This window comes from Myodes glareolus, chromosome 16 (genome assembly GCF_982192425.1).
Source record: "Myodes glareolus chromosome 16, mMyoGla1.1, whole genome shotgun sequence".
In the NCBI taxonomy this organism is placed as follows: domain Eukaryota; kingdom Metazoa; phylum Chordata; class Mammalia; order Rodentia; family Cricetidae; genus Myodes; species Myodes glareolus.
Window position 1 is genome coordinate 8,887,501 of NC_142041.1, and position 12,830 is coordinate 8,900,330.

At 45.8% G+C, this 12,830-nt stretch overlaps 1 protein-coding gene across 4 annotated transcripts in view; it reads right to left on the bottom strand.

Moving 5' to 3' along the window:
• Positions 1-7,676: 7,676 nt before the first annotated feature.
• The window catches only part of Chd7 (chromodomain helicase DNA binding protein 7), a 177,841-nt gene continuing 172,687 nt past the window's right edge, over positions 7,677-12,830 (bottom strand). For 3 of the 4 annotated variants that reach the window (XM_085677024.2, XM_085677026.2, XM_048419824.3), the window contains exons 35-38: positions 12,556-12,777; positions 11,278-11,418; positions 11,033-11,137; positions 7,677-9,582 (exon numbers count right to left, since the gene is read on the bottom strand). In XM_085677024.2, the coding sequence (XP_085533150.2) occupies positions 8,659-9,582; positions 11,033-11,137; positions 11,278-11,418; positions 12,556-12,777 (1,392 nt within the window). In that variant the 3' untranslated portion in view covers positions 7,677-8,658. The remainder of the gene's footprint in view (positions 9,583-11,032; positions 11,138-11,277; positions 11,419-12,555; positions 12,778-12,830) is intronic. The other variant, XM_085677027.2, reaches the window with a different exon arrangement.

A 12,830-nucleotide genomic window follows, 5' to 3' on the forward strand; every position in this document is an offset into this window, starting at 1 on the left:
GTCTTCTTCTCATTGATAGTCTCACAGAGAGGTCACAGATACCTTGAAAGCCAGAAAAATGAAGAAACCCTCTTGCCATCGATATATACACAACTGTACTGCTAAGGTCAGGGGATTTGGAGCCACTAACTTTAAATTTAGGGTAGAAAGCCTGGTTTTATGTGGGATGTTTCAAAGTTCAGGATGCCAGTCATGATTGCTTGATCATACATCCGTGTAGAATGTATTAGAGAGAATAATCCGATATTTTGTGAAGTTTTATCCATTTTCCATTGTGAATGTATATGTATGTTCCAGGGCACATGTGTAGGTGTGTGTGTGTGTGTGTGTGTGTGTGTGTGTGTGTGTGTGTGCGCATGAATGTGTGGTACTAAGTACTGACTCCAGGGGCTCTTGCTTACTCTGCCATTGAGCTGCATTCGGCCTATTTTATGGATCTTGGAAACATTTCTATCTAACTATCAATGTGCATGAGGCCCCAGTAAGCTATCCCTCTCCCTTGCTATGGTATGACAGAGCTTCTCGCTCAGCCTTGCCTCCTCTTCCAGGCTCACAGCTGACTCACCGTCTCAGCAGAGGGCCTGTCTATCAGGACAGGCTACCAGCTCAATTCCTCTGAACAAGACTTACAGGTTCGAGCACCCAGTCCTGTTTTTCACATGTTCTCCCGTGCTGCTTTGAAACTCATCGCCAGATGAGGGTGGCTTTGAAGTTACCATTTAGCTGGTGCCAGTTCAGACTCATGGCTTTGATAGTCCTGTTTCTAATCCACATACCACAACCCAAGGGAAGTATGAAGAGGATTAACTTGTTTTTTTCCCAGTGAGAAAGAGGACTCAGAGATGAGCCACTTTCCATTCCCACTGTGTGGTAGGAGTCACATGGTTAGCTATAAGGTGGGAGGAGACCAGTATACGTGGTTTAGAGTTTTAGGACCAGCCTTCGAGATCCAACCAAGCCAACTACTAACCTTGGAAAACCGAACCTTAGAACCTTTTTAGTCTGGAAAGCGATGAAGATTTTGACGGTTTCAAAACATCAGCTGAGCCAGTGCCTGCCCACACGACCTCAAACCTCCGCCAAGCAAGCAGATGAGGGTTACATAGTTGACCAGCTCAATGACAGTCTGAGGCCCACAGGACTACACTGCGCTCTTCCCTTAACTCCGATTTCCCAACACAAATGTTTGACAACACACCACTGCAAATGGCTAAGAATGCTGCTCACCACCTGCCCTGGCACAGCAGTTTTGAAATGATTCTTTACAAAATACTGGAACAGTCTTCATAATATTTATTCCCGAAGAGACTTAATATATGAAGGCCCGAAGTAAAATCTAAAAGGCTGCATCTAATTCACCAAGGAAGTGTCCAGTTTTCTAGAACTGGCCAGTGATGCCATTCTCAGACCACTGCTGACCCTTGAAAGGAGCATATGGCCTTAGTAATGCAAGAGAGGGCAAGGTGTAGGCCACTTGACTGAAGATTTTAACTCTAGTGGTGACTGTTGGTTTTTAATCACAATAATTTTAGGAGCCTCGGTGGGCTTGCCTTAAAGCAAACTAGATGAGGTCAAATTACAGGATGCCAAGTCAAGTGATGAAGCCACAGGTCCCTCCTCCGATCTCTGGGCTTGGGAACTTCTTCCATAATTCAATACATTTAGCCATGGTTAACAAACAAGGAGCTAGGGAAATCTGTGTCTGTGACAGCTATTGAAACAGTCCATTTGCTTAACCTTCGAGTTCTGGTGGGTTTCAGTGATCCTTGAGAGCAGTGAGGGAGAGGCTTTTGGCACAGCATCATTAGTAAAGACAACCGCGTCACATTGTCGAGCATTCTTATTTGCAGGGATGTATCCAATGTCATGTGGATTTACTATTGCCTGTGTGTTCTCATCCTTTACAACTCTGGTTGCACCAGGCTAGCCAGGAGAATTGTTAATGGCTTAGTCAACGTTCCAAACAATGTGTTTTTGACATTGCGGTCTCCCATGCCCATCATGGCAACGGGGGGGCACAGGGGTACAGGTGGGGTCGGTGGGTAGACTTTGGCCACGGGAGAATTTGAGCTCCAAATGTGTAAGGAGAAAGCATCAAAGTTTTCTTCCCGCGTGAAGTCCACACCGTGCTTTCTCAGTCTCTCTGGCAAGCCACTGCTGGCTCATCTGGTCTGCTGTAAATCATGTTAGGAAATAATTAAAGATAGGCATGGTGGAACACACCTGTAATCCCAGCACTCAGAGTCTGAGACAGGGGAATTGAGAGTCCAAGGCCAGCCTGGACCACGCAGTGAGATTCTGTCTCAAAAACCAAAACAACAAAACCTAAAAACAAGACAGAAAACAAGAAAGAAGCATAGACATAATCGTGAGTTGTTCTTCCCCATGACACAGGTTTTGGGGCCATAATCCTCATCAAAGAGTTTGATACATAACTAAGAATATGTTGCATTTTATATAGCATGCGTGTGTTACATAACTAAGAATATGTTGCATTTTATATAGCATGCGTGTGTTGGCATGTGAGAGAGGATGACACGCAGGAGGTGGTTCCCTCCTTCTATCATCTGCATCCTGGGGATTGAACCCCAGTTGCCAGGCTTAGCAGGCTTTGCCCACTGAACCATCGCAAAGGCCTTTGCAAGACCTAAACAGGAAAACCAGCACCTACACATCTCTTGTGGAAGGGCTTTGGTTGGAATGAAAAAGACAGTCCGCAGCTTTAGTTGTATCCCCCCTTCTTTGGCTACATATCCTTCAGCCTACAGAGTCCTTTACTAAAAGTGGACTAAGAGCAGAGTCCAAGCCAACCGCCCTGTCCCTGAGCTATGACAGTGTCCCTCTAGTTGGTGGCTCAGAACACAATGCTCTACACAGAAGAGGACACAGATTGTCTATACCTATAGACTTTGAAGAGTGGAGGGCAAAGAAAGACCACAAGGATGGTTTTACAGGACCTCTTGGGCTACTGTGAGCTGGTCTAGCTGCTCCTAAGAAAGACGAAGCCGGGGCAGAACATGTCCTGCAAGAGGCAACAACTGCCCTCATTTTCCAGACCTCTCGTGGTAACAGGGAAAGGGCTGTGGAGTTGCCCTAGAGGGCTCCAACCCTAGCAGAGACTACAGATGTACAAACCAGTGAGAGCTACAACAGCACACACAAAGCCATGTGGGAGACAGGAAGACACAAAACATGCCATTCTGGTGGGATAATTTTCCATCCTAACCACGCTCCAGAAGTCCCAAGTCAACTTCTCCAAACTGGGACTTTTGTTGTAACAACAGGTAAAAGGACAATATTAACTATCTAGAAATCTTTGAGAGTGTAGGTAGTGGTGTATGTATGGTGTGCGTACATTTGCGAGTGTGTGCACGCGAATGTGTGTGCAGATAACAGTGCTAACCAAGCAATCCTTTCCTCAAGCAAAACTCAACTCCCAGATCACAAGATACCCTCCTGTAACCCCAATACTTCTAAGGTGAGATAGGAGGCGGAAACAGGAAAACCCACAGTTCACGGGCTGGCTGACCCGAATTAAGAACTAGCTGTAACCGCACAAACAACAGAGATCCTAACTCAGCAAAGACAACCAACCCCTGAAGGCTGTGCTGGAACCTCCAGATGCACTGTGGCGCACACACACACACACCTGTATACACACACACACACACCATACATTATTAAAAACTTTAGACTGTTAGTTGCGTAGATTAGATCATAAAACAGCAGGAATATTAAGCATACTGGTATCTGCTTGCACACACATGTACACGCGCACACACATGATTGTTAGACTTCAGTAGTCAGTTCGTCCTGTCGCAGCATATGACTCTAGAAACTTTACAGTCTTCAGGTCTCACCATCAGTGATTTCTAAAGAGTTATAAGATAGCTCAAACTAACTTAGCTGGCAGTATTTTTTAGGACCACAGGCTAATGGTAGGTTTGTAATCAAGACAGATGGTCATGATAGCCACCGATCCTGCGGGAGAAGTTTACATTTGGTCACTACACCTGCCTTACCACTCGGCAAAGGACCCCATTTTTTTCATGCAAAGGGGCAGTAGCCACAACACAGGCCTAACTGGCTGGGGCGAGGTGTGGATCAGCTCGTGAACACACAGTAACAAACAAAACATGAAATCTGCAGGGCAGAGCGTCCTGCCTCCCAGGGAGGCAGAGTGAAACATGTTGAGCAGTTGTATACGGTCTCCGATGTATGTGCCTTCCCCCAGCCATTAAATGCACAGCCTGCTTGGGTTTCAGCCACCCAGCCCACATCCAGTTGGAAGTTCCTGAACTGAGACCGACGGTTTTGAGTTGCAAAGCCTATGAAGCCAGTGCATCACCTGGGGCCCGTCAGCGGGTTAAACAGGATCAGGTTTCTCTCTTCGGTAGGTTTGGAATTAAGCAGATCCAAATGCTGAAGTAGGGAAAGGACAGTGGGGGAAGTCACCTAGAAGGAAGTGTAAGTGGCATTTTGAATAGGCGCTTCTGTTTTACACCACAAAAGTTAGGAAGCTGTTGCTTAGCTTGACTTCGAATCTACCATGCCAGATTTCTTTCCAGGCCAGGAAGGCTATGGGGAAGACTGGCCACAGAAAGGCTGAGGCAGTAGAGGCTCTGTCACACTCCTGTGGCACACCCATGAGCACCCTGACATGGAGCACTACCTCCTTTGCTCCGGGGGATGGGAGCTTCTATCTGCTAGGAGCGAGAGCGTGCATCAGTCTGAAGAGGTCAGAAGTGAGAAGACCTGAAGTTATCATTGACCTGTTCTTTCATTTAAACCATACCATAAGGAGATCAAAATTGATTAAAGAGATCAAATCGATATTCAGCTCTTAATGTAGGAAGATCCCAAGCTAGAGCAACAGATCCTTTAGGAGAGCTGGGGCTACTGTCCTGAAGACTTACTTAATTGAAATTATTCGTGGAGCACTTTGCCTAAACAGAAGGCTTTCCCTCTAAAACATTTCCCAAGCCCACTGCGGAGCCCCACTGCGGCTAGATCCACCTCCCAGCTGGAATCCTTCACTCCCTTCTGCAAGTCCTTATTCCTGTGCCAACTTCCGTATTGGGCTTTTTTTTTTTGAATGTACATTGGTGTTTTGCCCACATGTATGTCTGTATGAGGGTGTCAGGTCCCCTGGAACAGAAGTTACAGACAGTTGTGAGTTCCAATGTGGTGCTGGGAACTGAGCCTGGGTCCTCTGGAAGAGCAGCCTGTTCTCTTAACCACTGAACCATCTCTCCAGCTCCCATCTCGACCTTTTAAAGGTATGAATGTCTCACTTTCTTGGATGGAGCCTTTCAATGGTTTCTTTAGGGCTTAGAATGAAATTCAACCCTCTACCAGGACCATCCAGGCCCTGTAAGTTCTGGCCTCACTTCCCAACTCTTCTGAGCAGACATGCTGTGCTCCCTCCCCAGCAGTCCCGTGGTAAGGTCTCCACCCTGGTTATTCCTCTTGCGTGGGAGATCCTGCAGCCAAGTCTGCCTGCTGTTTCTCATAGCGCAGGTGAGTTTGGCTGCGCCCTCTTGAGCCCTTTAAAACTTCACCGACTTAACACCTCATTTAATAAGTCTTCCTTGCTCTGCCAAAGCTTAAATCCACCGTCTTTTTCCAACTAGAATGTAAGCACCATGACAGCAGGGGACCAGTCTCTTGTTCTTGTCTCTGTCTCTTTAAGCCCAGCGGTGGTGTGTGCTGACTTCATTTGCACAGTGGTGAAGAGCCTGGGCTTGGATGGCAGGCTAAACTCGGTTTCAACACCAAGTTACAACTGGGTCAAATTTCTCTTTTCAAAGACTCGGGTTTTTTATATAGTAGAAATACTTGTGGGACAACATAAATTCAAATTTAAACACACTCACTGGGACTCGAGTCTACTTGGTCACAGTTTAGTTTCCAGATCTAACTTCACAGGTTTGCTTTCCTGTTCAGTGCACACACCTAGGACCCCAGCATTTGGGAGGCTGAGGCAGGAATGAGTAAGTGCATGGCCAGCCTAGGATGCATAAAGAGATCTTGTTTCATAAAATGAAATTAAAAAAAAAAACAACACCTTTTCTTTCAAGTCTCAGCCTCAGCTATAACATGCAATTGTGAAGAAGAAAATATAAAAATACAGTTAACAGCAAAACCTTTAGATCATCCATCTATCACTTTTCTTTCTGCAACCCAAGAATGCAGTACTTCAGAAGGGCAAGATGGGCTCGGTCCAGACTACTCTCCGGACCTCAGCGAGAGCCAGTTACTTCTGTTACTGTTGCTCAGATTTCCTGGCTAACCAAGCTGCCTAGCAACAACGGGGATGCTTCATTTACACCACAGGAAGCACTGGTCAGCATTCGTCTGAACCGGAACCATTTTTTAGATAGTCTCAAGCTGTAGTATCAATACTTCATTTCACTAGAAGAAAAAAAATGTATCTTCCAGTGCAGAAATTTGAAGGACTTGGAGTAAAATAAATAAGCTCAGAGTTCTCGCTGCCTCCAAGTGTGGATACCTCTGCTTGGAGGACCATGCTCTCAGCGTTTGATGCTGATAGGGACAGAGACATGCTCATCTCTCCACTTACAGGAGTCCAGAAGAAACTTTCCAATAAATATGGACTTTTAGGAATAGACCCTTTTACTATAAGTAGGCGTATCTTACTACACCTGCTCTCCCTTGTAAAGTCCTTCAATTAAATATTCAAGTCCCTCTGTTTTTTGCACGTCTAGTTTTATTTTCATGTTCCAAGAATCCATTTCGGAAGGCATTCCAAGACATGTCCTTCCCAAGTACAGGCTGAGTAATCTCATAATAATAGCTTCCAGTTGTCCCTGGTCCAGTCATGGGCACGTTTTCATCTTGGACTATACAAGACGGCATCTCTAGGCTGTCACATCACACGTAGAGGATAACCTGCGTGTGCACTGGTGTGTGTGAGTGTGCACAGGTTTGTGCGTGTCTAGGAAGGTAAAGATAGGCACAATTCCACTCATATCACTTCCTTTTTAGAGGGAAGGAAAACAGGGTTTGCTCAAATGACATAGAAAATAAGTCTTATAATTTAAATCTTATTGTAAAAAGGGTCAATGAACTTATAGCCCTTGAGACTGGGTAAACGTGTGTGCATGCACACACACATGCTCAAGTGGGTCTATTCTAGTTCCACACGTGTTCTTCCACACACTGGCTTCTGGTATCAAGCTCTAGTCGGCAGGACACCAGAACGCCTTTGTGTCCCTTGCTGACACGACGACATTGTGTTTTCCCCCCATTATCCAAGGATAAATGACCTAGATAGTGTGCCTATTAAAGCCCCATTTTTCTTTTGCCCTTTTGTCTACAGTGTAGCACATTATCACAGGCTGCACACATTTTCAGGATCCTCACTCTCAGATGTCCTTTCAGGGGAGCAAGAAGAGGTTTTTGTGTGTGTGTCTGCTGAGATAGCTGGTGTGGAATTACATAAAGGCGATTCAAGGTTTTCCTCCCCATCTAGTCTCGAGGACGGTTAGTGTGCTACTAACAGCTCATCTAGCATAAGAGGGTATGGCAAGCAACGGTATGAAAGTCAGAATGCTGTACCTGCATCTACTGCGAACACACCGACACACACACACACACACACACACACAGTGAACACCCACGCCCCTACACACTGCATTCTGTAACTCCATCTCTGCATATCATGGGTCACTTTTATTAAAAGCATCGTTACTACAGTTGGCAGCAATTTACATTTTATCTTACATGATAGCAGTTTTCAGAGAAAAAAATAAAAGGACATCACAACAAAGAAAAACATTTACAAAGTCCTGTCTGTAAACTTCAAGGCTAGTTTAGAGCTGAGGTAATGCTGTTTTAGCTTTGTGGCTAAAGTAACAAAGTCCTTTAATTTAAAAAAAAAAAAAGGTACCTGATTCTCACTTCTCTCACTCTTTTATTTATTCTTCTATTTATTTTGTTTATACCAGTGCATCACAAGACCACAAGCCAATGGAACTGCAGTTGTCTGGCAAGAACCCTCCCAGTAGGTTAATTTTCCAAAGGGACCCTTCACATTCAACAGCTGCCTTATTATTGCTGCGCCTCGGGGTAGAGGCGTTCACACTAACGTGGAGATTGTCAGAGTGTATGGATGTGTGTGGATGCAATGTGGGAACCCCATACAGTCAGAAAGGGACACGAATGAGCAAGTTATGATATGTATGGTAAATTTCATCTTGACCTTCACAGCAAAAAACTTAAAATTAAAAAAATTAAATATATAACTTCATACTTCCTTTGAGCAGCACTTCCTTCCGCTAGTGCCGCTCTGTTACAAATTGCTCTTTATTATAATACCAGCGGTACCCCCAAAAAAGCAGAGCATTATGTAAGTTTCCTTAAAAAGACATGATCGCCTCTCAGATTTCATCTTTCCTAGGGATAATAAATAATGCACTGCACAATACTTAATGACCAAGATACCTTCGGACACACCTGCATAACGGGACTTGGACTTTTTTTCTTTTTCTTTTCTTTTCTTTCTTTCTTTTTTTGTTTTGCTACACTATGTTACAGAACAGCTTATAAAACTAGGTATGAACATTAACTGTGAGTGTAAACAGTAGGACTACCACCTGTCGACAGTTTTCAACACTTTCAGAGGAGCTGCTGCGGCTACTCGTCATTTCCGTTGTGGTCTCTCTCATCCCCGCCTTCGAGGGAGTCCAGCTCTTCACCCTGTGCAACCTCGTCTTCCAAGATGGAGGACTCCGCAGTCTTGTCCAGGTTCTCCTCAGCATCGCTGCCTTCCAGGGTCTCTCCTTCTTTACAGGGGCCTCCCTCGGCCTTCTCAGCAGCCTTTTCTTCACTGGTACCCACGGCGGCGGCGTTCTGCAGTCCCGCCAGCGCCGGGAAGCCAGGCAGTGTCAATCCCCCCAGTCCTGGAGGTAGAAACATGGATGGGTAGAAGAGGCCTGGGGCCATGGTGGACAGGAGGAAAGGGTTGAAGGCCAGCGGGTTGGAGGGCAATGCAGCCGGGGCAGTAGCAGCACCAACAGATCCGTTTGCCGAGTCGGCAGCCGAAACGGCGGCGTCTGTGCTTTTCTCCGAGTCTCGGTTCTCGTCTTCGTGCTCGGTTCCTTTCTCTTCCGCCTTGGAAGTGCCGTCCTCGGGCTCTCCTTGCGGAGCAGTAGTGGTGTTTCCAGTAGCAGCTGAGAGAGGGTTGTTCAGCAGCCCGCCCAGGCCGAACACGTTGGGCAGGCCTGCCATCCCTGGCAGCATCAGGGGCAGCACGGCAGCGGGGCTCTTCGCGTCGCCTCCGGCCGTGGCGGCTGTGGCCAGTCCTGGAGGGAAGCCCATGAGCCCTGCCAGCTGGAGGGACTGGAGGTTCTGGAGATTCTGCAGGCTCGTCAGGTCCATCCCAGCAAACAGGCTGTTCACCAACAGAGGGTTGATCCCTGAAGTAGAGGCCACAGCAGCGGCCGCAGCGGCTGCCCGCGCAATCTCGCTTTTGGGCCTCCGTCCTCTCCTGCTGGCTCCTTCTCCCCGCACCACAGGTCCAGTGAGAAGCCGGTCAAACATTGACTCGGGGACAAAACCCTGGAGGACGGGAAGGGCAGACAACAGCTGAAAAGACTGGTGAAAGGTACCTGCTGTCAATGAGGGCCTTTGTGATGAGCTTCACACCACCATTCTAAATAGGAGAGCAACTGCGTCCATTGTAAAGGCTTAATGTGAGAATGTGGGAAAGCACAGGTTCTGGGTTTTACTATTGTTTTCACTTGCTGAGTTGCAGCAAAAAAAAAAAAAAAATAGTTCAAGGCTACTACTCCAAAACCCAAGCAAATGCCAAAGTAGCTGCAACCATAATTAAAGGATCAACACACCAGATAATGGCTGATTGATTGACTGGCGTAATCAGTTCCTGATGTGTGCGTGTGCATCCCAAGCCTCAAGCACAAATAATGTTCCATTTGTCAACTCACTGTCAATTTTAAAAGGTTTTATATGGAACAAATATGATAAAACAGTGTCATGAAAGAGTTGCATAGACTCTAAGATATTCCATACATTGTGTGCATTGGATACTTCAAATGCAGGTAGGAGAATAAAACAAACAGTGTAATAATGTGGAAAATTAGACTCACGCGTTAGTAAGTACCCCAGAAAAATGAGAAGTTACGCCAAAACCTGCCTGTAAATGTTTACGGCAGCTTTACTAATGAGTTCACAAATGTGGCAATCTCAGAGGTCTTTCCGTGGGTGAAGAAACAACATGAGGTAGCCAAGCATGCAGCAGCATGCTGTGCAGCAGGAAAGAGCAGACCTTGATGCCTACTCCACCCTGGGTGACTGGAACATACTCAGAGAAAGCCAATGTCAAGTTCCTTAGTCCTACTTCCCCTTGACGCAGACCTTAGGGATGGAGACAAAGTCAGCAGTGGTCAGCAGTGGTCAGCAGGGGTATCAAGGCGGGATGACACGTACAAGGACCCAACCACAGCAGACCAGGGAGGTGCCAGTTGATAAAAACGGCTCACTACACACAATAGATAGAACTCTACACCAGGCATCAGTTTTAACTGTGTTATTCAACAAACAAAACCAATAATAGCAACTAAAGCATGCTATTAGTTTGTCTTGAAAAGAAACGGATAATGATAAATGTTTATGCAGAATTGCTGTGTATTTTAAAACTGGAAATCATAGCTAATAATCTTCCAGCTCCCAACCAGTAACACATTCCATCGTCCAGATGATGTTCACTAGGCTCACCTGGAACACGTCCACCTCCAGGGCCGGGAGTGGGTATGTATAAACCAGAGCTGACAAAACAGTTCATTTCCGATCAAGGATGTGCGTGCGTGTGTGTGTGTGTGTGTGTGTGTGTGTGTGTGTGTAAAATATTATGCATTGACTGTATGAAACAATGTGTGAAATGATGTAATACGACAATTCTTTTAAGCTAAGATTAAGTTACAACTTAATAATTACGAGCCAATGGGGAAATAAACAGGCACACAGTTTTAAATGTATCTGTAGTACTTACAGACTGCTTGACTATATCTGTCCAGTCTGGAGCAACTGCAAACTCAGGGTTCTCCTCCAGCCATCTGGGCAGGTCCTTCATTGGAGGGGCCATGGCTCCACCCATCTGGGAAGACGAATTTGGTGAACATCCAAACACCACAGAGGCCTCCCTCCCTGCTCCCCTCATCTCCTTCCTTCCAAACACACATAGGTTCTGGAAGAAATGCCGGTCTTGGTCCTCACCAGCTCCTCCCCAAAATTTACCTTCTTCCCATTCCGTTTGTTAACAACTGGGACCCTCTCCTCCCCGGTCAAAGTGTTTATATCCAATTTATTAGGATTCCGACATCTATGCCGTTTCTGTTTCGGTTTCTGAAACGAGGAAAACAGCGCGTCTGCATTCTTCTGCAAGAGAAAAGGATGTATTTGGGTGTATTTAATAAGGCTAGATTTAGTACTGGCCCCTTCCTGCAAATGCCTAGGAGAACAGGTTTCCAGGGCTGGGAAGGTTTAACAACCTTTTTCACCAAACAAAAAGGATCTCCCAGCACTAACTGGCCCATCAAACAGTTACAATCTGAGAATCTACTTTTAAAAAAAAATTAAGATTTATTTATTTATTTAGTGCATTGAGTATTTTTGTGAGTACTTGGGCTCAATCCCTGGCACCAGGAACAAAACGAGAGGAGGGCGAGTATCTTCAAATATTTATGCAAATCATAGCATTTCAAAATAAACTTTCTATGGTACTTTTACTTATTTCTAATCAATGACATAAATGAACTCAAAGATGATACCCTAAATGACTGGATGAGATTTCTCTCTTTGGGGTGTTGAGGGTGGGGCGCTGTTGTAGCAAGAGATGAGATTGCCTGAATTTGATGAAAAAAAAAAAATTAAAGCTACACAAAGAAACCCTGTCTCAAAAAAAAAATATTTATCACAAAAGCATAGAAAGTAAGAGGCTTGCGTTGCCAGCTAAAATGTGGTCTACAGGACACACCACATGGAGATACTGACTGATGTTCAGTACAAAACACAAGGGTGAGGGGCTTAAAAGAAATCTCTCGAGAGAAGAGCTGGTCGCTTCGTCTGAAGCCCAAGGAAATGCATTCACGACTGTCACCCCAAAGTCTAGACACCTAGACCATGTAAGGAAAGCATGCTGGTGGAGGAGGGAGAAGAGGAAAATGACAGACATCTTCACGTGACCGTGAGGGTGTCCTTTCGTAGGACACACTGCAACCAGTTCCTCTAATGTACAAGTTACAGCAGAAAATCGGGAGACAGTCAAACAAAAGATGCAGGGTGCAGCTAGCTGTCAAAGCTCCCTCAGATAAGCAGTTAGGCAGACCCGGTGAGGCTTCACAAACCTCAGACTTTAATTCCAGCACCTGAGAGGCAGAAGCAGGTGGATCTCTAAGTTCGGGGCTAGCCTGGTCTACGGAGTGAGTTCTAAGACAACCAGGGCTATGCAGAGAAACCCTGTTTTGGAAAAATGAAAACCAAACCAACCAACCAAGCAGACTGTGCAGTACTTACTGGTACATAACTGGGCATGTCGACAGTGTAAGTAGGATGCAGCTTGAGCCAGTCAACCAAGTCCTTGTTTTTAGGCGCGTCTTCTCCCATCAGCCTTGTCCCGTCTTCAAGGTTTATCACAGGGATCCGTGTGTCAGGGTCCAGCTGTCCAGGAGAAGGAATGTTTCGTATTGGTGGGGTCTCTATATCTTCTTCAAAAGCTTTGGTCACCTCAGCATCCTCCTGCAGAAAGTGGAGAGCAGAGACCTGAACTGTTGCATGACGAGATTCTGAGA